Source organism: Mustela putorius, unplaced genomic scaffold (assembly GCF_011764305.1).
Source record: "Mustela putorius furo isolate JIRA1106 unplaced genomic scaffold, ASM1176430v1.1 tig00003834_pilon_pilon_pilon, whole genome shotgun sequence".
In the NCBI taxonomy this organism is placed as follows: domain Eukaryota; kingdom Metazoa; phylum Chordata; class Mammalia; order Carnivora; family Mustelidae; genus Mustela; species Mustela putorius.
The window spans coordinates 74,913,275-74,938,952 of record NW_025421987.1 but is presented as its reverse complement, the minus strand read 5'-3'; the positions used below and the strand labels follow the sequence as shown (position 1 = coordinate 74,938,952).

General features: G+C 34.0%; 1 protein-coding gene and 1 pseudogene across 7 annotated transcripts in view; one reads left to right on the top strand and one right to left on the bottom strand.

Annotated features, from left to right (window-relative positions):
- The window catches only part of ECT2 (epithelial cell transforming 2), a 62,405-nt gene that overhangs the window by 2,958 nt on the left and 33,769 nt on the right, over positions 1–25,678 (bottom strand). For all 7 annotated transcript variants that reach the window (XM_045088631.1, XM_045088635.1, XM_045088633.1 and 4 more), the window contains 8 exons: positions 25,488–25,584; positions 24,638–24,719; positions 18,840–18,918; positions 18,340–18,459; positions 15,488–15,626; positions 13,560–13,714; positions 2,685–2,792; positions 1,433–1,579 (listed from right to left, as the gene is read on the bottom strand). In XM_045088631.1, the coding sequence (XP_044944566.1) occupies positions 1,433–1,579; positions 2,685–2,792; positions 13,560–13,714; positions 15,488–15,626; positions 18,340–18,459; positions 18,840–18,918; positions 24,638–24,719; positions 25,488–25,584 (927 nt within the window). The remainder of the gene's footprint in view (positions 1–1,432; positions 1,580–2,684; positions 2,793–13,559; positions 13,715–15,487; positions 15,627–18,339; positions 18,460–18,839; positions 18,919–24,637; positions 24,720–25,487; positions 25,585–25,678) is intronic.
- On the top strand, positions 9,131–9,637 carry LOC106006195 (annotated as a pseudogene).

Sequence of the window (25,678 nt, the reverse complement as noted above, 5' to 3'; positions counted from 1 at the left end):
TTTATATTATCTACAGAAAAGTGACAAAACCATAAATAATTTTCTAAAAATTTCCTGTAAAATCCAATTACATTCATTTGAAAAGCAATGCTTATAATAGTTACAGTTATATAGATGCAGGATATAAAGAAGGGGCAGTACTTTGGCCTAACTGTATTTTGTCCACTTTAATTCATTTTATCAAATTTCTTTGCATATATTTATATTATCAAGCATAACTTCCCTCCCACTAGAAGGCTGACCTTCCTCCAAAATTTGTGTAAACATACTCATAGGTTAAACTGTAAGTCTCTGAGTTAGAGACTGAACTGCCTTAAAAAATAAATAAATAAATAAGAGTTCTTGTGTATGAAGTACCTTATCTATAAATTTCATATAATAAAAGGTAACCATTCAGAAAACAGTAGGCCATTCACTATGTGCCAGGAACTATTCAAAGCAATTTGCATATATAAACTTATTTAATCCTTACAACTACTACCTTAAATTCATCTAACTGATAGTGAAATTGAAACAGAGAGATCTTTAATAACTTGCCAAAAGTCATACAGCTAGCAAATAGCAGAGCCAGGATTTGAACATGTGAGTTCCAGAGTTCATGTTGATAACCACTATTCAAACTGTTTCTCATTAGATAATCACATTGTGTGTGTGTGTGTGTATGTGTGTGTGTGTGTGTGTGTTTAGTCCTTATACTTAACCCTATATGGTTAAGTACTTTTAACCTCTTTTCTTCTCAGCTGCAAAAATGAAGATAAGAGAATAAGAAACTTACTGAAGGAAACACAACTAAGAAGTAAGAGTCACTTGCTTTTCTTAACCTTAGTAGATTAGATCAATAATAATTTTATAAAGAACAGATAGAGATACATCACTCATATAGTTAGTGACAGTAATAAATGTTAGAAATGTCCCTAATATTAATTATCTAATAATTCTGACATCACTAGGAATTTGAATTATTCAGAAAACACTTAAAAATATTTAAAACATTAAAAAATTTAGAACTATATCATCCTCCACATATGAATTTAGAATCCATATCACCCTCATTATATTCTACTCATCAGAGAAATAGTTTAAAAACAAAAAACCTCAATCTCCACTATATTTTTGGAGCCAATCTCCATAAACAGAACCATTTTATTATTTACACTAAAGTGAGGGGCCTAAATAAAACATGTTCCTTTTCTTAGATTTTTTAATGTATCTCAATCCCAATAAAATTTCATATCAAATTATACACTAAGTATGTCTCTAGTTCATTAAATGAAGTTTCTCTCAGTTACCTTTACCCAATAAAGAGGCTAAAAGTTTAGAGATTTTAAAAAAAGAGACTTATTAAGACTTCCATCTTCAAAAAGTTCACAAATTCCATACCAACTCCATAAATACGAGTAAGTCTTTAGCCCATTAGATCAAAGCCACTTACTGCTAATGATGATGTGCTAGACAGACGACTCATTACATGCTTGTCATTGCTGGAAGGACTTCTTCCCTCCACTGAGCTTTGGGATGTCATAAGGGCCCTTCGCAGAGCTCTTTTTGGAGTTTTTGAAAAAGAGAATGCTCTTGTAACCTAGAGATAAAAGGAGTCACAATTAATTAGGCATAGATAAATCTAATACAACTGATGAGAATATAAACAATGCCAAATATACATGACGTTTTTCTACAAATGGTATATGGCAGAATTAGAATTTCTTTGGACAAAACTGTGTGAGAAGATGAAGTACTATATTGCAGACTATTCCACCATGCACTCATAAAGCACTACAGCCCAAAGGGAGAAAGAAAGCAGGCTGGAAAAACCTGGCCTGGGAAATTAGAAACCTGGGTTTTTATTGGATTCTGCTAAAATTTGGTTGTGAAATCTTTAGTCCAAGGCCACTTGAACCTCAAGTTATTTATTAAAAAAGTGAAAGAGCTCATTTGACATTATTCAACATGTTTATTAGTATACATTAAACGCTGGGAGATACAAAGATGGTTAAATAAAGTAGAAGGCCTCCCCTCAAAAACAAAGAAAACAATAACAAAAAATTGTAGATCATGACTGCAAATTTTGCTCGAACTATTAAAATTCTAGTTCTACTTTTAAGATGTCCCATTACATGGAGCACCTGGGTGGCTCAGTCAGTTATCTGACTTGATTTTGCCTCAGGGTAGTGAGTTCAAGCCCCATATTGGGCTCCATGCTAGGCTTGGAGCCCACTTTAAATGAATAAATAAATACCCCATTGCCAACATTCTTACATAGTCCTCAACTCTAATAGGTTAAGAAGGGAAGTGATCTTCATCATTAGGAAACTAAAACATACTTATGGTCAAGAATAGATCCCAGGTCTCCTGATTCTGTCAGTGCCCATTGCCAAAAAATATCTGAGGCAATATTTAAGATGAATGTACACATATCTACATCTAAACGATCACCAGTACATTTATAGTGAAGCATGGTGCATAGAAGCATCACTATAACAAGAATGGGAGGGATAACAAGTTGTTATAATTACTGAGCAAAAGAATTTGCTGAACTAAACTATTATCTCTATGCGCCATTTCCTAGAACCAAGAAAACAGCTCTGTTAGACTATCCTTATACTGGTATTTATGGCAATATTATTTTAGTATACTCTGAAAAATACATTTTGGAGATAGACGTTAAATAATAAGCTAAGATTCACCTTTTTTGAAGTCTTTTTAATTGCTCTAGATGCTCTACTCAATGTACTGTCCATATCTTTAGTATTTACTTCAAAGGATTCTGGATCAGCACTATAGATAAGATTCTCCTGTTGAAAAAATAACCCTTTTTTATTATTTTAAAATAAATAAGTAAAACAAAATAAAAATACACAACTGTTTCTAAAATCAAGGCTCTAAGCACATGGGAGTATATACAAACGAAGCTACTTGGGCTTTTTATATGCTTGACATAATTTCAACTCTTAAGTGTACTAATTTAAGGAGAGTAAAAAATTAGCATTCACTAAGTGAAAAATACATTCCAAGGACTATGGACACCAAAGCAACTGAAACAAGAACTCAATACAAAATCTTTTTAACAACCTTAAAACCAACAAGTTAGAACCTTAGTGGACATAATGCTTCAGTATAAAGTCTGCTATAAAACCAATATCAAGAAACAATTTCCTTGAGATTATCTCAAATTAAAACTTAGACTTTTTCCTTTTTCCTTTCTTCCTCAGCCAACATCTAGATGGATTCTAAATTGGAGGTTCTGAATCTGTGATCCTAGGAGTGCTAATGGATAGAAACAGGAGGTAGGCAACCTCCCTGAAATCCTGTGCAGAATTCTGTGTGTTCATAAATGCAAAGGTCAGTTTTCTGAAGAGTAGGTTTGTAGTTTATGTTACATTCTAAAAGGAGTCAAAGAGTTCATATAGGCCAAGAACACTGATCAAAATTAACCTTAAATGAGACAACTAATTTTCAAGTAATCCAAAATATCACTTGCTCAAATTTCATTTGGGCTTTTTGAAAAAAGCAGGGGAGACAAAATATTTTTGCATACTCCTATAACCAATTTGCACTTTAAATTTATAAATCTAGGTCATGAATCAAGCTCCCCGCTAGTCTAGCACTATTGAGACTATCCTCCACCACTATCATTCTGTGGCTAGAGAGAATTTAATACAACCTTGTGAATATTGGTTTTTCTGAAAATGTTCTCAAATGCAAAATGTAGAAAATATCTGCATATTTAATCCACAGGAATTATGAAACAAGACAATGCACAGTAGTTCTTTGAAATAAAATGTTAAACCCCCTTGCAAATAATAGTCTTAAAAACAAGACAATGCACAGTAGTTCTTTGAAATAAAATGTTAAACCCCCTTGCAAATAATAGTCTTAAAAATCATACTCTACAGTTTGCTTGTTTTGGCTCTCTACCATTGACATCCAATAGACAGGCTTGATTTTGCCAAAGCTTCTTAAAACAAGCAAATTCACCATGCCTATTCCAGACCCTCTCTTTCCACTTTGTCCATTTGCTAAGACTGTCACTTATCGAATTCTGATGAGGTAATATTATTTGCAATCATCAGTAACTTTTTATTTATTTATTTATTTGTTTGTTTGTTTATTTTTATTTTTTTTTTAAATTTATTTATTTGACAGACAGATCACAAATGGGCAGAGAGGCAGGCAGAGACAGAGAGAGGGGGAAGCAGGCTCCCCACTGAGCAGAGAGCCTGATGCGGGGCTCGATCCCAGAACCCTGGGATCATGACCTGAGCTGAAGGCAGAGGCTTTAACCCACTGAACCACCCAGGCGCCCCCATCAGTAACTTTTTAAAATGCTATTAATATTTTTCCTGAGTATAAAAAAATAATTCCATTATAGAAAATTTGAAAGAAAAATTTAAAAATAAGAAAATTACCCACTGTTATGCCCAAGATTTCATGTCTGAGGCCACCAAGGAGCCAACACCGATGCAATCACACAAGGGTTTATTTAAAAGCTTAAGCTTGGGCCCAAGTATACCCGGTACAGCGGAGTAGGGACTTGGACCCCGAACTGGATTACAGTCAGAGTTTTTAAAGACAGAGTGGGGGTGGACTCGGCAGTAGATAATTGGGCCATGACTGCTGGCTCAACAGTAGGTGAGGACAAAGGGGATGTTCAGAAGGGCTATCAGGGTAAAGAAGACTGTCAGGATATTGAAGTCCTGGTTATTATCAAGTCAAGGCCGTTCTCCCTCTGAAGAGGCACGAACATGACAACAATTGGGAGTTTCCTGGTGGAATGTCACATTTCTCCTAACAAGGGTTCTTGTTAGTGAGATTTAGGTTTAACTTTGTTTCCATTTTCTTCAGCCTCAGCCTCCTTCAGTTTTATGGAGAGTAGGGTGATGTTAGGGCTTGAGGAACTGAGTTACTTGTAAATCTCTAGGACATTTGTAAACCAAGGGAGACTCCTGTCTTGCAGGGTTGTGATCTCTGCAAGTTAACTATTTGTTTTTCTTGGCCTCCACACCCACCAAGTATCATTTGCTATTAAAATAACAAATTAAGTGTCATTTGTTATTTACATTTACACACACTTCTTACATATATTTTTATATGCAAAAATGTTTTATTTTAACAAAATTGGAGTGGTTCTATTCAGTTTTATATCTTATATTTTTCAATTAGCTGTATATTATGGTTTTCCATATCATTATATACTCAAAGGAATTACTATTAATGAACAGATGATAAAAGTCTCTTCTGATTATAAGAGAATTAATTTTATCATTTCATTATTTTCTAATACAAAATGCCTCTACTTTCTTCTCCTTAAGAAATATCACATCAGAAAAAAATAAAATACTTAGGAATAAACTTAATCAAAGAGATGAAAGACATACATTGTAAACTACAAAATGTTGTTGCTGAAAGGAATTAAAAAATACATGAAAAACTGGAAAAATATCCTGTGTTCTTGAATTGGAAGATTTAATATTAACATGTCAGTACTACCCAAAGCAATCTACAGATTTGATAAAATCCTTATCAAAATCCCAGCGACTTTTTGGCAAAGAAAAAAAAATTTTCATGCCAAAGTTCATATGCAATCACAAGGGGCCCCAAATAGTCAAGACAATCCTGGGAAAAAGGCACAAAGTTGGCAGTCTCAATCTTCTTGGTTTAAGAACCTATTACTGGGACGCCTGGGTGGCTCAGTGGGTAAAAGCCTCTGCCTTCAGCTCAGGTCATGATCCCAGGGTCCTGGGATCAAGCCCCGCATCAGGCTCTCGACTCAGCGGGGAGCCTGCTTCCTCCTCTCTCTCTGCCTGACTCTCTGCCTCGTTATGATTTCTCTCTGTCAAATAAATAAAATATTAAAATAAATAAATAAATAAATAAAATAAAAACCTGCTACTAAAGGGTGCCTGGGTGGCTCAGTTGGTTGAACATCTGACTCTTGATTTCAATTCAGGTCCCGATCTTGGGGTCACGGGATTGAGCCCTATGCCAGGCTCCTCCCTTAGCAGGGAGTTGCTGGAGAATTCCTGCCCCTCTACCTAACCCCCACTCTCTTCTCTCTCTCTAAAATAAATAAATCTTAAAAAAAGAAGACTACTATAATCAAAATAGTACTGTATTGGCATTAAGATATAGAATAGAATGGAATGAAACAGACTGGAGAGCCCAGAAATAAACCCTCATATAATATGGTCAAGTGATTTGACAAGGGCATTAAGATTATTCAATAGGAAAAGGACAGCCTTTTCAACAAAGATGCTGGGAAAACTAGATATCCAGAGGCAAAAGAATAAAGCTGGATCCTTACCTTATATAACACACAAAAATTAATTCAAAATAGATCAAAGATCTAAATATAAGAACTAAAACTATAAAACTCTTATAAGATAAGAATACATAGGTCAAAACCTTCAAGATACTAGATTTAACAGTACTATCTTGGAGATAACACCACAGGCAGAGGCAACAAAAGAAAAACAAAAAAAGAGATTTAATAAAAATTGGTAAACGTTGTACAAAAGACTCTATCAACTAAGTAGGTGGCAATCCAACAGAACAGGAGAAAATATACATCATATAACTGACGTATCTGAGAAGGGATTAATATCCAGAATATATAGAGAATGCCTAAAACTCAACATCAAAGAAAGCAAAACAAGATTCAACATTCACCACCTACAACTACATTTTCTTACAAGTTTTTTAAATGGTTTCACTTTTAACTCACGACTCTACCTACATACTTATGTCGATATGAGGTTAGGATATATATCTAATCTTCCCTACGTATTTAACCAACTATCGTAGCACCATATATTAACAATCTTATTAAATTGTTAAAGTACTATATTTATCATGTTTATCATGTGTAAAGTCTTATTTCACGGACATTTATCCTTTTCATTTTGCAGTAATGTACTTATCATTGTAACTTTAAAAATGTAGTAGCTCATAAAAGAAGTACAGTTCTTTACTTTTTTTATAATTGCTTTTTCTTTAAAAATTATCTTTGGAGTCATTCTGTCAAAATCCAGAAATTTCCTGTAGGATTTTATAAGAACTACAATGAATTGCAGCATTCTCATTCAGGAACATCATAGATTTCTCTGCAAAGTATTATATAGTTTCCTTAAAATAGAAAACTTTCATTTATCTCTTACAAGGCTATTCCTAAATTTATACCAAGTTTTATTAGAAAGAGGGGTCTTCCTTTCCTATACTTTCTAGTTGGTTACTGCCAACATAGAGAAAAACTACTGCGGGGCACCTGGATGGCACAGTCAGTTAAGCCTCAACTCTTGGTTTTGGCTCAGGTCATGATCTCAGGATCATGAAACAGAGCCCTGTGTTGGGCTCCACGCTCAGCGGGGAGTCTGCTGAGGACTCTCTCCCTCTGCTCCTGCCCCCCTCCAGCCAACTGCCATGCTCTCTCATGAGCTCGCTCTCTAAAATAAATAAGTCTTTAAAAAAAAATAAAATAAAAACTATTAATATATATGTATTTATGAGAAACAAAGCAGTCAGGATTGTGATTCAAGCTCTGCCTATCCCTGAGTCTTCCTTATCCCCATTCACATACACCTGTAAGGTTCTGCATTAAGATTTCCTACATCTTATAATAAAAGGATCACATTTCCTTCATTGCTGTACATATGATACCATAAACTAAGCACAGCTGTAACTTTAGTATTATGAATTTGATTTTGTTCTCATTTCATTTTCAATTTTAGTTTCATATGATTTCATTTCAAACTGGCTTTCATTCAATAAACAAATATATATTAAAAATCTATCTGCTAGAAGTTTTTTATGCTCCTAGATACAAAAAGAAATTCAGAAAATGGATGTTTTGACACAAATATCTCCTCCTTCATGATGTTTTGTTTTCAAAATTCAAAGTAATTCATCAATGCTCACTCTAAATTGGTCAACCCAAGACATTTTAAAAAAATTAAACACTTAAGGGATGCCTGGGTGGTGAAGTCAGTTAAATATCAGACTCTCAGTTTTGGGCTCAGGTCATGATCTCATAGTTGTGAGATCGAGCCCCACAAAGGGCTCCACGCTCAGGATAGAGTCTGCTTAAGATCGTCTTTCCCTCTCTCTCTGCTCCTCCTGCTCATGCACACGCCCTCTCTCTCTCAAATAAATAAATCTTGAAAAAAATTAAACACTGAAAGGTCCAATAGAATTAGGTGGGACACAATTAGAAGCTATAGAATTAATTTAATAAAAGTGACTAGTTACAAAACTAACATCCATATCAAACATTAACCTACATACAAGACAGCTAGAAAACAATTTAGCTAAAAGATCTCATTTATGAATAGAATTATAGATAGAAAATTACCTAAGAATACATCTAACCAGAAATTGATGTGTCTACACTCTTTTTTTCTGGAAAGACAGATGAAACTGTCAAAAGTTGCACTGCTGAAAAAAAGACTAGTGGGACAGGTGCATATGTTTTACTGGTGTATACTTCCTCCATTTGATTTTTTCTTATGTGCAAATATTATTTTTCCATTTAAATTACAGAGTAAAATTCACAATATGAATATAAAACGAAATCCCTAAGCAGTTGCTAATAAAGATAAGAGATATTTTCCTATTGCTATCTTAACTATTAAGCATATAATAACAAACTTTGAACTGAAAAGAGACCAGATGGCTTCCTGTTTTCTCTCAACAAACAAATAAACTACTTCTAATTTGGTTAGGGTACAAAGATAGGAGGTCTTTTACATTTCTAGAAGCTCTGGGTTCAGAATGCCTGAAAGACTAAGCACCTAGGTAGCTCTCGAGGCTGAGAAGACGTATAGCTGTTTGCTAAGATATAAAGATGGAAACACTTCCTTTAGTTCTCTCTACACAGAGAAAGGCAAATAGGGCAAATCACAGACAAAAATGTAAAGTAGGAGAAACTCTCCTTTATTATTCCAAGGTTTTCTTCTACTAGTCTTATCTTATTAACAGTTCCCATACTCTCTATTCCAAATATTGAAAAAACCTACCCTGGGCGTACTGTCGTGACCTGTTCTTTCCCCAAGTTTTCCTCTCTTGTCCCCACTCACGCTTCTCAGACATGCAATTCTGCAGAGGATTGGATACTGAGACTGTCTAAAGCCTCAGGGAAATGGTGGGAAATTCACCATAACCATTGCCAGAAAGAGTGATATATGGCTTTGTTCTTTTCTTAAGCTCTCAACTTGGCTTCATACTATATCTTGTGTGAGCTTTTTATACCTGAATCTTGGCTCAACTCCTTAGGCTTAACCTATTGGCCTCAAAAATACTAGGCAATTGCACTACTCATCTACCTCATTACCATAGTAATCAGTTAATGTACTCTTATAAACCTGATGAGTACCTCTCCACTCAACTCCATTTATACAATTCCAGGCAACTATGCTAAAAATCAATAGCAGAAGAAATACCAAGAAGACACCAGCCCACCTTAAGAGATATTCCTATTAGTGAAGTAAATTAAATGTTCTTTCTTGCAACCAAAGAACTTTATGTCAAAAAGTAAATTGTATGAAGACTAACATCAAGCATTTAAAGTTTTGATGAAATAATTTTGACCATAATTATTTTTACTATCTTTTATAGTACCCAACACTGAAATGTAAAAAAAGCTGAACTTGTCTTAAGATTAAGTTCCACTGATATTATAAAATGTTCTCAAATATTAGAAATTAATAAATAAAATACAGCATAACCACATACCAGACTTTTTAAAAAGTAATTATCAGTAAAAGCAAAGTCCCTCCAAATAAAAACTTTACTCTTTCCTCTAAATTAATCGTCCAAAAAAACTTTACTCTTCTAAATTTCCAAAATAAAAATAAAATTTATGCTAGAACTAAAACTCACTTTTAATAACATACTAATATAATTCTAAAAACATTTCATGATTTCAACATATCTCAAGGATTAAAGGCTAGAAAGGGAAGGAGTTCTTCAATAAGCCCCAAATTCACATGTACCTAAGACTCGTTCTAAAGACAGATCTGCAAATTTTAAGATTAGAAAGTAGTAACTGTGGGCACCTGGGTGGCTCAGTGGCTTAAGGCCTCTGCCTTTGGCTCAGGTCATGATCTCAGGGTCCTGGGATGGAGCCCCGCATCGGGCTCTCTGCTCAGCGGGGGGGAGCCTGCTTCCTCCTCTCTCTCTCTCTCTCTCTCCCTGCCTCTCTGCCTAATTGTGATCTCTGTCAAATAAATAAATAAAATCTTCAAAAAAAAAAAAAGAAATAAATAAAGTAGTCATCGATTTCTACCAATGAGTGACATCTTAATTTCAGGAGAAATGAAATCTCCGCTACAAATGTATTCATGGGTATTAATTCAAAAGAAATTTTCCAGCATTTCTGACATCTTGAGCTAATGAGCCCACACACGTGAGTTATCAGACCCTTTTTTCTTTAAGCTCTCCTCTCCTACTAGTGCTCAAACACAGATGCTAAAGAAAAAATAACTAGTAATGCCTCCCCTTAGCTTGTGTGTCAGTGATTTCCTCAAGCTCTATAATCATATTTACAGCTCAGAACGTCTGCTTTAGCCAAATTAAAATAGTACCAATAACAAATATTTATATTAGCAACTTATTATGTGTGGCTAATAACCAGCAGAATAATTTTAAGTACAAATCATAATAACTCCATTATAAATAACATTGGCTCAGAAGCACAAATTCTTACATGTTCTACTTTCAGTCTATTATTCATGTAGCTAGTTCTTAAACTTGTAAACAGAATTTCTAAGAATGAATATTGCTACTGAAAAGTAGCCAGTAGTGATTTAACTAAAATATTAAAACTTAATATTTTTTAAAAATAATATTTTTTTAAAGAAATCTGAAGAATTAGTAGTAAAAGAACTGAGCTGCAGCATTGGGCATTTAATTTTCAAATTACTTCCTCTAAACTATTCAAAGTAGGGGTAGTGGAAGAATAACATTGTTTAAATCCACTTGTTAATAAATTATACTTTTGATATTTGAGATTAGAAATCTGCAATGACTTTAGAAAGCTACCATCTGGCCTTAGGCAATATATGAACCTTAAGAGTATGGACCATACATTTAAAGGCTACATGCTGGCAAGAGACCAAAAATACAAACCTAAGTATTCTGAGAGATAAAACTCTCAACAGATTAAAACTCTAATGTTAAATTCTAAATGAACAGACAATGGGACACCATACCCATGGCGAGAAAAGCTATACAAAAGGGTTTAACCAAGAATTGGAATACCTGGATTCTAATGTAAGCTTTATATTCTTGGCCTTAATGTCACAGGTAAAATAATGAGGTTAGATTAGGTTTCATTTCAGCTTAAAATTCTTAAGTCATTTATAAATGGGCATGAAGAATGAAACAGTACAGAATAAGACAGCTGTATTACTTTGACTCTTAATTAAGCAAGCTCCCATTGTTTAGGTAACCCAAAATTTGTAACAGAAGGACAAAAACTACTGATTGAAAGAATCAAGAAAATTTTATCTTTTACACTGTGTGTGTGTATGTGTGTTTATTTAGAAATCTTCAACAGGCAAATGTTATCAAATGGTAAGATATCAACTCGGGGCTTTTTAAAATTTACTCTATGTAGTATCTTAAATGTGGGAAAGAACTCAACTGAAGTCAGTGAGAATATCGCAATTTACAAAATATTTCATAGTAACAAAATTTCGCAACTTGAAAGAATTTTGTGATTTAAGTATAAATCAGGACATAGTTAAACATTTGCTGCCATCTTGTGGCTAATGTATGAAATGTTTCCATTAGCTGTTTACATTTTAGTTCCAGAATTATTAGCCATCCTATGGCTAATAAATTTACGAAAATTTTTCCATTGATAGCACTTCAGTATTATGGTTATAAATTTGGAAATAACTATATAAGCCATCTAGTCTGACATGATAAATGTAGGAGTAATTTCTATAATAGGCAGTAATCCATTTTGTATATGCATTCTTAGAGAGCTGTGAAAAAAAAAATTCCTCCTAACAATGAGCATTTTGTAAACTTTCTAACAAAAGCTGTCTCCATCATTTTTCAAGCTAGTACTGTTGTATGCACTAGCCTTCTGTGAACCTTTTTGTGGAACAATCTTACTTATAACAACATATTGTTGGCCCATAGAAATTAAAAAAACAAAAACAAAACAAATCATGCTGGATGAAGTGTTCTGTAAATGACAATTACGACAAAGTAGTCAATCTCAGGATTTTATTCTTTGGTTTTCCCTGTCAAAAACTGAAATCTCGGGTGCCTGAATGGCTCAGTCATTAGTGTCTGCCTTCAGCTTCAGTCATGATCCTAGGTTCCTTGGATCGAGTACTGCATCAGGCTCCCTGATCAGAGGAGAGCCTACCTCTCTGCCAACTTGTGCTCTCATCCTCTCTCTCTCTCGGAAAAAAAAAAAAAAAAAGAAAGAAAGAAAAAGAAATTTAAATCTCCTCCTTATTAAAAAAAAAGTCTGTTAATTGTTCTTAACGCTTAAGTAGGAGGTTTTAGTCAAATATTATCTACTCTATAAACCACTAAAATTATACCTCAATAGTCTTCAAGGTCAGACTTAACTATGATAAAATAATATTCCAACAGGAATGTCCAAGGCAAATTTCCATTATAGTGCTACTGTACTGAAAAGGGTTGTTTATCAATACATTCTCCTCTATCTATGTCATTTGTACATGGACGGAAGGGTCTATACCTGTCTTTCACATGTCTCTCCCATATATAATGAAGAAATCAAATTATCTGTTAAGGGATCTAGATTTCATCCAAGATCTCCTACAGGCTTTCTGATTTCTGTGAGTCATTTAACTTTAGTAATTTGATTTTCTAATGTATCTGCACGTTAAACTGTGTAAGATAATTATATACTTATAATGGTATTTGATTTTCAGAGGTTGGGCTGAGAAAACCGGAGTGGCAACTTGCTGAACAGAAAAAACAGCTTGCTACAACTCATCTATTGCTTTCAATAAGATAAAAGATTAGAACAAGATACCCTCTATTTTACAAACAGCCAGGTCATAGAGCACCAATAAAAAACTCAGGGTATGGGGCGCCTGGGTGGCTTAGTGGGTTAAAGCTGCTGCCTTCAGCTCAGGTCATGATCCCGGGGTCCTGGGATCGAGCCCCACATCAGGCTCTTTGCTCAGCAGGGTGCCTGCTTCCCTTCCTTTCTCTGCCTGCCTGCTTCTCTGCCTACTTGTGATCTCTATCTGTCAAATAAATAAATAAAATCTTTAAAAAAAAAAAAAATCTCAGGGTACATCAGAACAAGTCCCAAAAGCCTCACAAGTCAGAAAGGCACAGAAGCTATTAGGCTTTGAGGACCTATCTGTAAGTTAGGGACTCAAAATGTCCGTGTGTCTATATTTTTAAAAATCTTTTCCAAAACAGCTTTTTAAACCAGTTTTCCTCAATTCACGTAAAACTAAAACTCTTCTACATTCATAATCACCGAGTCATCAGAAAGGTACAGGGTTAGTCTGAATGCATTGCAATGAAGTTAAAGCTTTCATTTTAATAGTTGTTTAAGAACTTACAGCGTCCGCTTTACAAATGGTATTGGCTACATGTCGACACAGCATCTTTAACCAGTTTTCTTTTGGAAGTTCCTCTGATGTCATCTGGAAACTGAGCAGCACATTTGCCCGCTCTGTTGGTGGCCTCACAAGCAAGGCAAAAGCATTATGGCAATCTAAGGTTCCAGAATAAGTATAAACATTAAGTGTTACTCCTTAGAAATGATAGATTTATTCAAGCTTTCCTCAGAGCAATAAATTCCAATAAAGTTATCTCTTCTCCACCCTTTTTATCCCTCTATTTTTTTTTTCCCCCAAGGAGATCATTCTATCCCTCTATTTCTCTATTTTTAACTGGACAAAGAACATTCATATTACATTGAAACACTGGTAAGAATTATAATAGTAAGTACCATGTAAGAAACCAACAATGAAATTTACTGACATTAAGTAGTATTTTCTATGAGATAGTTTTTTGAATTAGATGATATCATTTCTTAGAATTCCTAAATTTAAGTTTTAAATTAAAAAAGTATTGTAAGATTAATTTGGTAAATTAAATCAAGTTCAAAGAAATAAAATATCCAAATATGAAAACTGTTACAAAATGTTTTTGGACCAAAATGCTAAAACAGAACCTATTTTAAATAATAATTATAATCTATAAGTCAAATCCAAAAATAATGGAGGTGATTTAAATAAATGCACTATTTTAACCCTTAATAAATCCAGAATCTGACAACCAAATCAAGGTAACAATATAAGTTGCTGTTCAAGTTTTCTTTGTTTCTCATAAACTTCAAAGTCTTCCATTATTAGTGGGCGGGATCAGTAATGAAGCCAGCTTACACCATAAAAACATTATGTCTAACATCTAAAATATGGTCATACACACACATCACTAGATGCCAACTAACCAGATGATACAGGTTTTGGTAGGTATAAACTTTTGGTAATTTCAGGCTTTCAGAGAATCTCCCTAACACTATCAAGCTTGAGAGGAAACTCTCCTTAATACACATTTGACCCATGTTAATTCTACCATAGTTATTTTGGGTGCATTTATTCAAGTACTTCTTTTCCAGACATATCCTAAACATATTTCTAGCAATGTAGCCATTGCTGACAGGGAAGGAATAAGATGCAGAGTACAGGCAATAGACTGGTGATTTCTTTTGGATTCTGAAGAAATAAAAGTAAGTTTTGTTGTGGTAAGAGCTAGATTAGGGCACTATCTTTAACTTTCACTTTTTTTTTTTTAAATATTTTATTTATTTATTTGACAGAGCTCACAAGTAAGCAGAGAGGCAGGCAGAGAAAGGGGAAAGCAGGCTTCCCACTGAGCAGAGAGCCGGATGTGGGGCTCCATCCCAGGACCCTGGGATAATGACCTGAGCTGAAGGCAGAGGCCCAACCCACAGAGCCACCCAGGTGCCCCTAGGGCACTATCTTGACATAGAACCATTTAAAAACTACTTTATCCCTTAAGGGATGGAAGATATCCCACAGGTTGAAGAGCATTTTCATTTAAGAAAAGTAAGATATCAAGTAGGTTCCGAGAGAAGAGTGGGGATAGATATCTAAGAAAAATTACAAAAACTAACCAACTGTATTTAAAGATAATTTACCAGTTTAGGAGTGTCTGGGTGGCTCAGTTGGTTAAGCGTCCAACACTTGATTTCAACTCAGGTCATGATCTCAAAGTTGTGAGATCAAACCCATGTCAGGCTCCATGCTCAGTGGTGAGTCTGCTTGAGACTGTCTCCCTCCCCTTCTCTCTGCCCCTCCCCCAGCTCACACGCTTGTGCGCTCTCTCTCTCAAATAATTAAATCTTTAAAAATAAAAATAAAAGGAGAGTTTGCCAGTTTAAAACAAAAACAAAAGGGACTGAATCAAACCTACAATGAATAAAATTATTTTCTGCCAACAGTTTATCCAGTGAACATACCTTCTGTTTCTCTTATGTCCAGTACCTTCTTAATTTGAGAAAGAGGCATTAGATGAATATGCTTAAGAGAAGCTGGGGGTCGGGTATGGCCAGGAGGACTCCTAAAAGTGCCAATAACCTTGTGTCGTTTTCTTGCTATCTGAGTATAGAAAAAAATAATATGATGAAAACAAAGACCAAATACATAAAAATGATAATAATCATATAAATTTACATGAGATCCATTTGATAATTAGTCATTTGAGAATTACTCTGTGATAAAAAGCAGAGTTACCATGTGACTAATTCATACAGGCATGAAGTTGTGTAAAAGAAATGCTCATGTATGTATGAGAAGAATGTTAAAAGTCAGGAAAACAGACCAAAGAAGAAGATCTATGCAAAAGGTCCCAGAGGTGTGAAAGAACTTAGAAGCATTTTGAGAGGGAATAGCCTTGAAGGACAGAGGAATCTTCAACAAAAAGCCTTGAGTTCAGAAAGGGGAAGAGTTGCTCTGGATCTTGGTCTCAGGTTCAAAAGATAATCGATTTTAGTTTAAGAGCAGAATTCACAATCTCAGATCCTGTACAAGGCATTGAAGACAAAAGTAAAAAACACAGAAATGGTTCTGGGTCTCATGATATTTACATACCATTGAGAAAGAGGCAGAGTAAAGAACTAACTAAACAATACATTATGCAAATGATACAAATTATAAGGTGCAGTGTTAAGATTAACTTTACCTAAACTAGGAATTCCTGCAAGAGAAAGAGATAGGTAAAGTAACTCAGGGGAAGACAGTAATAAAATCAGAAAGAACCCTGTGATTCATAATGTACTGACTTCTGTGAATTTTCTAAGGTCTTTAAATTTATTTTTTTCATTTCCATGAAAGTCTAGTGTACTATTTTGCTTTTTTAGAAGAACATCATTTTTGAGGTCATGATCATCAACTGAAAGACATTAACACAAAATGATTTAGGGTAAGTTAATTAATTAATTGAGATTGGTCATCATCATGAATGACAAAGTCTGGCTAAAAATGCACACTGAAGCAGAAATAGGATATAGATCTATGTTACATTATCAAATATTAAAATTTATATTAACATAGGAAAAATAAGCAATAAAGACTTTAAGTAATTTCCACTATAAATCTGAATATACGTTGAAATCAATTTGGATAAGCAAGTAATTTTAAAGTTCATTTTTTTAAAAAGAAAAAACAATAACAAGTACCAATAGTGATGACACAAATGCTAGCACACCAAAGTAAAAATTCAAAGCACAAAGTTTAGAATTATAAATCTTGAAGTCTAATTTGAATGTTGGGGATAGAGCTGTTTTGGTTAATATGATTCTAAGAGAGAGAGCTGAGATACACAGAACAAAAAGTCAGTGGACTTAAGAAGGTAAAAGAAATATGAAACTGGAATATCACATAATGAACTCAGAAGCTATAGGGAATAACCAATGACAGGAATTAAAGTGGCAGGTAAGTCGATGAGCCAGTTATAGAAAACTTCATGGAATTTGAAGACATATGACCAAAAATTTAAAGTAAACCACAACTCTGTCAAGATTAAGAGGATAAAACCCAGAATAGATTAGCATAGAAGTACAGACAATGGAGCCAGTTGACCTGGGCACGTCAATGGGAAAAAACCTAAAACAGGCTTTTAAGAGAAGTAAATAAATAGAAGTACTGAACAATTACGTACAGTAAAACCCCACTGGAAATTGACTTCACCCAGCCTCTGTCCTCCAAAAGCAAGCTGAAGTTCTCCTCATGGAGGTGACAAGTAGTTCAAAATCATCTGCCTCATGATTTTTTATGACTTTTTCAGTTCAGGGTATGGTCAATTATGTGTAGTATTTTCACTATCTTTTGTGACATTACTGACCAATAAAAATATCATTTTTTATTAACCTCACTACAACAAAACTCTGCATTTAACACAAATCAAGTTTTGGTGAAATTTTATTATACCTGTAACTGCGCATGCTTGGTTCTTTAAAATTCCCTTGTATTTTATACTTTAAATAATAATATACATAAGAGGGCAGCACTTCTAGAGAAGTAGAAAAGCATAAAAGGAAGAGGTACAGACTTTAAAGAAAAAGGAAACCCATCAAATCACTGCAATGAAAGCAACAGCAAGTTACCCAATAACAGAAATATCAAAAGTCTTCTGGTTAGTATTTATTTTCAAAATACACAGGGTTTTTTTTCTGAGATAAAGGAAAATACACATCTTTATATCTTCTATTAGACTGTTTAGTTGTTTAAAAATACACTACTAAGAAAAGAGTTGGAAAAGCACACAAAGATGATTCAATTTGCCCACAGAATTAATATGTGGGAAATTCCTGAATACAGGAGAAATTTAAAATTAAAATCATCGCACCCCATCTGATACACCAACCACGCACCCTAAAATGGGTGGTTTTAAGCAAAAATCAGGGATCACAATTCATAGTAGTAAATAATCACATTATCCCACTCATCAACAAAATACAGGCTCCCTCTTCGCTTGAAAAATCTACTTAAATTTCGAATTACTTTGTGGATCTTGAACAAACATACATAGAAACAAGAAGTTCCTAAAGTTCTTAACCTAAGCATTTATTAGCATGAAAATAAACCAAATTTTTCATTTTGACTTGTATTTTAAGTCATGAAAATTTATCGTACTTCCTAGTATTGGCCTTCTCTAAAAGCAGTCTATTAATAGTGTTAAACCAGTGGTCTCAAAAAACTGATTACATTAACTTTAACTTGTATATTATACTTCAATCAAAGCTTGGCTTTAAATATTCAAGGAAGTCACATAAATCAGCAGTTTATTATACTACATTAAGAACAAATTTACCTCCAGGCAGTCATTGAAGAGAAAGAGAGTTACTTGCTCTCCTCTGTCACAGGGGTGTTCACCTAGAGAAATTGTTTCAACTCGCTGGACTAAGCTTCGGTGAGAAGACAAAAGATTAGCCTGTACAGATTGAAAATATTAGTAAAAGAGTCACTTGGTAGTAATCTTTTTAAAGTTACCATTTAAAAGAAAATGGTGCTGGGCACCCGAGTGCCTTAATTGATTAAGCATCTGGGTCTTGCTTTTGGCTCAGGTCATTATCTCAGGGATAGAGCCCCACACTGGGCTATGTGCTTAGTGAGGACTCTGCTTCAGATAACTTTTTCTCCCTCTCCCTCAGTCCCTTCCCACCCTCTAGAATAAATAAATTTTAAGAAGAAAAAAAGGAAAAATGAAAATAAAAAGAAAAAAGAAGATGGTGCCAAAATTCTGTTCATATTTAAAATACAGAATCTAAATAATAAAAAATAAATTGACACTCATCAAAAATGAATACTTACTGGGCAGCCATCTACTTCATAAACAACATCAAAAATTTGCTTTTGGGCTTCTGTTTTTCTCTTATCCTCATTAATATGGCTGAAAAATTAAAAAGTTTAGTTTTAAAACTTCAACTTTTAAAACTTAATAAAATTGGAAAACTGCATTCAAAGACATCTCATGTCACAAAAAAAGATCTTCCATGTGAGTCTATCTTAATTTTGACAACTGCATCAGTTAAGATATTTCCTAACAGTAGCCAACTATATTAAAAAAAACTCCATAGAATCCTTCAGAAAAGTGTTTTATTATCTTCTTTTATATTAGTTTTTTATTATACCCCGATATACTTCCTAAAATACAATAAACCCATACAAACTTCAGGTTAATAGAAGTTCTAAATCTAAGTTCAGTTAAGGTTTTATGTAGGTTATTCCTAAGTCATATGCTAATTATTTTATTGAAACAAAAACTAAGACTACTACTTCCATGTAAGATGAATTAAGAAGGAAAGGATACAACTTCTTCCTGAAACAACTAAAAAATCATAAAGATATAAAGAAATAGGGTTGGGGTGCCTGGGTTGCTCAGTTAAGCGTCCAACTCTTGATTTTGGCTTTGGTCATGATCTCAGGATCCAGAGATCAAGCCCGGGTCCACTCCTTGCTGTGTGTAGAGTCTGTTTAAGGTTCTCTCTCTCCCTTTCCCTGTGCCTCAGTCATACCCCTAGCCCACCCTCCCCTCCCCACCATGCACAGGGTGCTCTCTCTCTTGAAAAAGAAAGAGAGGAAAGGAAAGGAAAGGAAAGGGAAGAGGGCTTGTCAAGACACTAGGAAGTCAATTCTGTGAGACAGGAGACAAATAAGGCAAGCCCAATTTAATGCTGTCTATAAAAGACACACTTTCGAATAAAAGATATAAATAGGCTGAAAGCTAAATGATAGAAATACTCTACCCAACAACAACAAAATACACATTCTTCTCAAGTGTATATGGACCATTTTCCAGGTTAGGCCATAAAATAGGCCTCAAAAATTCTGAAAGGATCGAAATAACACAAAGCATCTCCTCCTACAACAACAGAGTAAAATCATAAATAATAAAAGGAAATATTGGAAATTCATGAGTACACTGGAATTAAAGAGCACACTCCTAAATAACCAATGGGTCAAGAAGAAATCATAAGGAAATTAGAAAATCCTTAGGGAGAAGACAAAAACACAACATACAAAACATACAGTAAGCAACTAAAGTAGTACCTATACATTTATAGCTATAAATGCACATATAATAAAAAAAATTTCAAATCAATAACCTAAACATGACTCCGCTCTGAGCAATGGGGAGAAAAACAAGTAAATCTAGAGCAAGCAAAAAGAAAGAAATCATAGAATAGAAATTACTGAAATAGAGAATACAAAAAAATAACTGAAAAATAAACAAAATTATTTACTTCTTTAAAAGATTGACAATATTGATAATCCTTTAGCTAGACTGGCCAAGAAAAAAGAAAAAAAGAAGATACAAATTACTAAAATCAGGAATAAAAGATGGGACAGCACTACCAACCTTACAGAAATAAAAGGGATTATGAGAAAACTATGGACAACTACATGCCAAAAATTAGATATCTTAGCTGTAATAGACAAATCCTACAAAGACACAAACTATAGAAACTTGCTCAAGAAGAAATTAAAAGTCTGAATAGATCCGTAACAATAATTTCAATTAGTGATTTTTAAAGCCTAATGGCTTCACTGATGATTTCTACCAAACACCTAAAGAATTGGAACCAATTCTTGCCAAGTTCTTCCAAAAACCAGAAGAAGGTAACTTTTCAAAGTAGTCTCTAAAACCAGTATAAGCCTGATACTAAAGCCAAAAGACATCACTAGAAAACTATAGACCAACATCCCATATGAATATAGACACCAAAACCCTCAACGAAATACTAGCCAACCAAATCTAGCAACATAAAAAAATATACTATTCCAGGAAATACAAGCTTGAGTAAACAAGCAAAAATCAATAAATGTAATACACCACACCAAGAGAATAAAAGGCAAATACTACATGATCACTTAAATAGACAGAAAAAGCATTTGACAAAATCCAATGTCCTTTCAGGATAAAAACACTCAACAAACAAGAAGTAAATAAGGACTTCCTCAATCTAATAAAGGCAATCTATAAAAGTCCCAAAGCTATCATTATACTCAGTAGTGAAAAACTGAATGCTTTCCCCCTAAAATCAGTAATAGGGCAAGAACAGGATGTTCATTCTCACCACCTCTGTTTAACATTGCAGTAGAGCTTCTGGCCAGGGCAATCATCACATGAAAAAATCCTCAACATCATTTGTCATTAAAGGAAACACAAGTCAAAATTACAAAGAGATATCAATGGATATACACATCTATTGAAATTCCACAAATTAAAACAACTAACATCTGAGAATTGGTAAGGACATGGAACCACTGAAATTCACCATATACTGTTGGTAGGAATGTGAAATAGTATAACTACTTTGGAAACAGTTTGGTAATTTTTTAAAAGTTATACATATACCTACTAGTTGACCTACTCATTCCTACCACTAGATATTTATCCAAGAGAATGGAAAGCATAAATTCATACAAAGACCTGTTCACAAATGTTCATACCAGCTTTATTTGTAAGAGTCAGAGATGGGGGAAACAATCAAAATGTCCACCAACAAATGAAAGCACACATCAGTTGTGGTACATCCATACAATGGAAAACAATAACAACCAATGCACTACTGATATGAGCAATGACTACTCTCAAAATAATCGTGCTGAGTGAAAGACTGACAAAAGACAATATACTGTCTGATTCTAATTTTTTTTTTTTTTGGTCTGATTCTATTTAGGCAAAATTCTAGGAAATGCAAATTATACTGATAAAAACAACACCAGTTGTTATCCTGGCATGAGCAGGACTAGGCATGAGTAAACTTTTGGAGGGGACAGAAATTGTCCCTTATCTTGATGGTAGTTAGTGTTGGTACCATGGGAGAGTATACATACCAAAATTAATAATATAGCTTGAAAAACAAAAACAAAAAACACACACATACTAAAGCTACTAAAGCACAGACCTATAACAAATTAATCTGTATAAGCTAAGCATGTATGGGCATCTGAGTGGCTCAGGGGCTTAATCGTCTGCCTTCAGCTCAGGTCATGATCCCGGGGTCCTGGGATCAAGTTTGCATCGGCCTCCCTGCTCAGCAGTGAGTCTGCTTCTCCCTCTGCCCCTTCCCCCTCTCCTGAGTTGTGTTCTTGCTCTCAAAAATAGGTAAAAATTAAAAACATATGTAAATAAATAAAAACAATAAGTTAAACAAGTGTAACTAATGTTGTAAGAATCTAATCTTAGGGGGGTTTTGTTTGTTTAAATGGCAAGGACTAGTTAATTGGCCTGAAAAATTATAGTTGTTTCAATCAAGCATAATAAGCATTTAAAACCTAAGCTAAATATTCAGAAGTCTCAAGAACTCAGATGTGGTGAAACTGTATTAAGTTTATAAATCAGCATCACAATTCAACACTAAAATAGTAGCTCCTATAACTCAACACTTACTGAAAACCTATTATGAGCACAGCATTCAGGACAGAGATATATTAGAAAGATTCTTAAATTCTCAGAAAGCTTAAATAATGTTGAAAATGAAAGAAATCTTTAATCACCTATCTTATCAGTATGGCTCATTATCCCTAAAGCAGCCAATAGATACTATTCTAAGGGAGACAACAGGTCAAATGACTATACCCTACTTAGGTACTCTATAATCTTTGTTTATAGAACATAGGTACTCTATAATCTTTGTTTATAGAACATATAGAACATTATAGAACATAACAAATATTTATGTATAATATGATAATACTGGTAAAGTACTCTACACACCAAACAGTAGATTGGGCAAATAATAACCTTTCAGTCCTCTCTTTTGTGAGGACAAGTTACCACTGACTGTCTACTTCATAGTTTGTTGAAAGGATCAAGGTAAATTATGTGCAGAGTATGTTAAACCATGAAGTGTTGAAAAAAACTATCCTCCTAGCATCAAAATAAAAAGTAAAAGCATGAAGTCTGGCTGGCTGACATATAAAATATAAACATAAGCAAAAAACAAAACACCCGTAACTCTTTCAGCAAAAACAGAAGCTATTATTGTTAATTTGAGCATTATTCTACTGGTGGACCCTCTCTCTAGAGGCTAGCAAAGTCTCTAAGAGCTCCTTTTCAAGTATTTTAAGAAACTGTTTCTCACAGAAGCACCTCAAGGAATCTGAGAAGTCATTTAACTAAATCTATTAACCATGTTGATGACAAAATCCAAAGAGTAGAAGTGCCCTCACCCTCCTTGAGGCATAACAATTAATAGCAACAGTTTTCTTTTCTGATTATAATAATCAGGAAAGATAATTTCTGTGGTGCCTGGGTGGCTCAGTCGGTTAAGCATCTCCCTTTGGCTCAGGTCATGATCCTGGGATGGGAGTCCCACATCAGGCTCACTGCTCAATGGGGAGCCTGTTTCTCCCCCTCCCTTTATCCCTCCCCCTGCTGGTACTCTCTCACTCGCTCTCTTGTTCTCAAATAAATAAAATCTTAAAAAAAAAAAAATCAAAATGTAAAATATAAGAAATAAATAAATAAAAGAAAGATCATTTCTTTTTTCTTTCAGTTTATTTGCTTATTTATTTTTAAATAATCTCCACACCCAACATAGGGCTTGAACTCATGACCCCTAAGATGTGGTATATATATGCGGGCACACATACATGCACACACACACAATAGAATATTGGTCAGCTATCAAAAAAAATGAAATCTTGCCATTTGCAATGACATGGATGGAACTAGAGGGTATTATGCTATTATGCTAAGGGAAATAAGTCAATCAGAGAAAGATAATTATCATTTGATTTCACTCATATGTGGAATTTAAGAAACAAAACAGAGCATAAAAGAGGGAAGGGATAGGAAAAATAAAACAAGATGAAATTAAAGAGGAAAACCATAAGAGACTCTAAGTCATAGGAAACAAACTGACGGTTGCTGGAGAGGAGGGGGGTGAGGGTGATGGGTATTAAGGAGGGCATGTGATGTAGTGAGCACTGGGTGTTATATAAGACTGATGAGTCAATTAACTCTACCTCTGAAACTAATAATACACTATATGTTAATTAATTGAATTTACATTTTTAAAAAAGATCATTTCTAATTAGAGCTATATCTCCAAGTTAGACCTACAGAAATTAGCCTAAGTTTAACAATCAATCACCCAAGTCAGTTCCACAGGGTTTATACTTTTAATACATCTCCAACTAACCCTATCAATTCATACGCCATTAAACTCAAGGTAAGAAACAAAAAGTCAAAAGTAAAAATGAAAGAAGTATTATAAATCTTTTCTTTTTATTTCACTACAGTCGACTTCCTAGTTATATCTGAGTAGTTTAAATGAAGACAAGAACATGCTATGAGTGGAGGTATATAAAGAACATGTCCAGAAGTAAGTTTATAACATTACCATATTTCTAAATCATTGTTTCTTTCTATACATAATACTTTAATACCTTAAGAAATAAATGTTTTTGGTTAATCAATGTATTCTCGCAATACTTCTCTCATCATTTTAATGTGTAACTATACTATTAGAAAAATAATTCAGACATTACTTTATAAAAATTTGCTATTGATATTTTTCAATCCATTTATGATTCTAACTGTTCTACAATTCCATTTTAATCTAGGAAACAATAAGAAATTGAAATAGTGCACTTACGTCATTACTTCCTTTAGTGATCCAATAGCTTTTTCTAGAGTGCTTTTGTCAGGATTTTCTTCAGCTGTATGCTTCTTAAGATCTGTTATATAAAATTTTTTTTTCCCCAAGATTAGAAAAATAGTAGTTAAAAAAAATTGTAGTTTTTTTTATCTAAGACTTCAAAATACTGTACATCTTAGAGTGCCTGGGTGGCTCAATTGGTTAAGTGTCTGACTTTGGTTCCAGTCATGATCTCAGGGTCCTGGGATCATGCCCCACATCAGGCTCTCTGTTCCATGGGGAGTCAACTTCCTCCTCTCTCCCTGCCTGCCTCTCTGCCTACTTGTGATCTCTGTCAAATAAATAAATAAAATCTTAAAAAAAAAAAACAACACACCAAAATTAACTCTCTTTAAGCTTTAGAATAAATGGATGCTTCAAGAGTGTCCTGTATAACTGAAGAAACAAAGCATATAGACCAAGTATACAGACTTTATAAAGATTCAGATTGAGACATGAATTATCTCTCATCTTGTGATTTTGTGGGTGAATTTTGTTTACATGGATATAAACTGATTTTCCATTAATGACACACCATGAAATGTAAGGCTTTCCTTAGAGAAACAAAAACTGAAAAAATAATAGTCAATATAGTTGATATGGTAATAAATAAAGCATTTTAGGGGACTGAATTATTATAGTATCTGTGTTTTTAAGATTATCCATAAAGGTATTTTCTACATAAGACAGAAACTTTAATGCTGAAATTTAAGAAAACTATGAAAATGAAAAGAATTTCAAAATTTTTAGAGCAAAACAATTCCATAAAAAACATCCAAAGTAATATGAAAACAGATCTGACAAGTACCATTTAAAAGTAACGCAACACTAGGTAACCTCTGTACTGGTCGAATCAGAAGTTCAACAAGGCTTTGCCGTCCACATTCTGGTTTAGCTTGGTTTATCTGAAAGGAATTAATTTAACAATAAAAAAGTTTTCCTGCAAACATTAAACACCTTACATTTATTAGATTACACCTTATCACAACTGTCATGAAA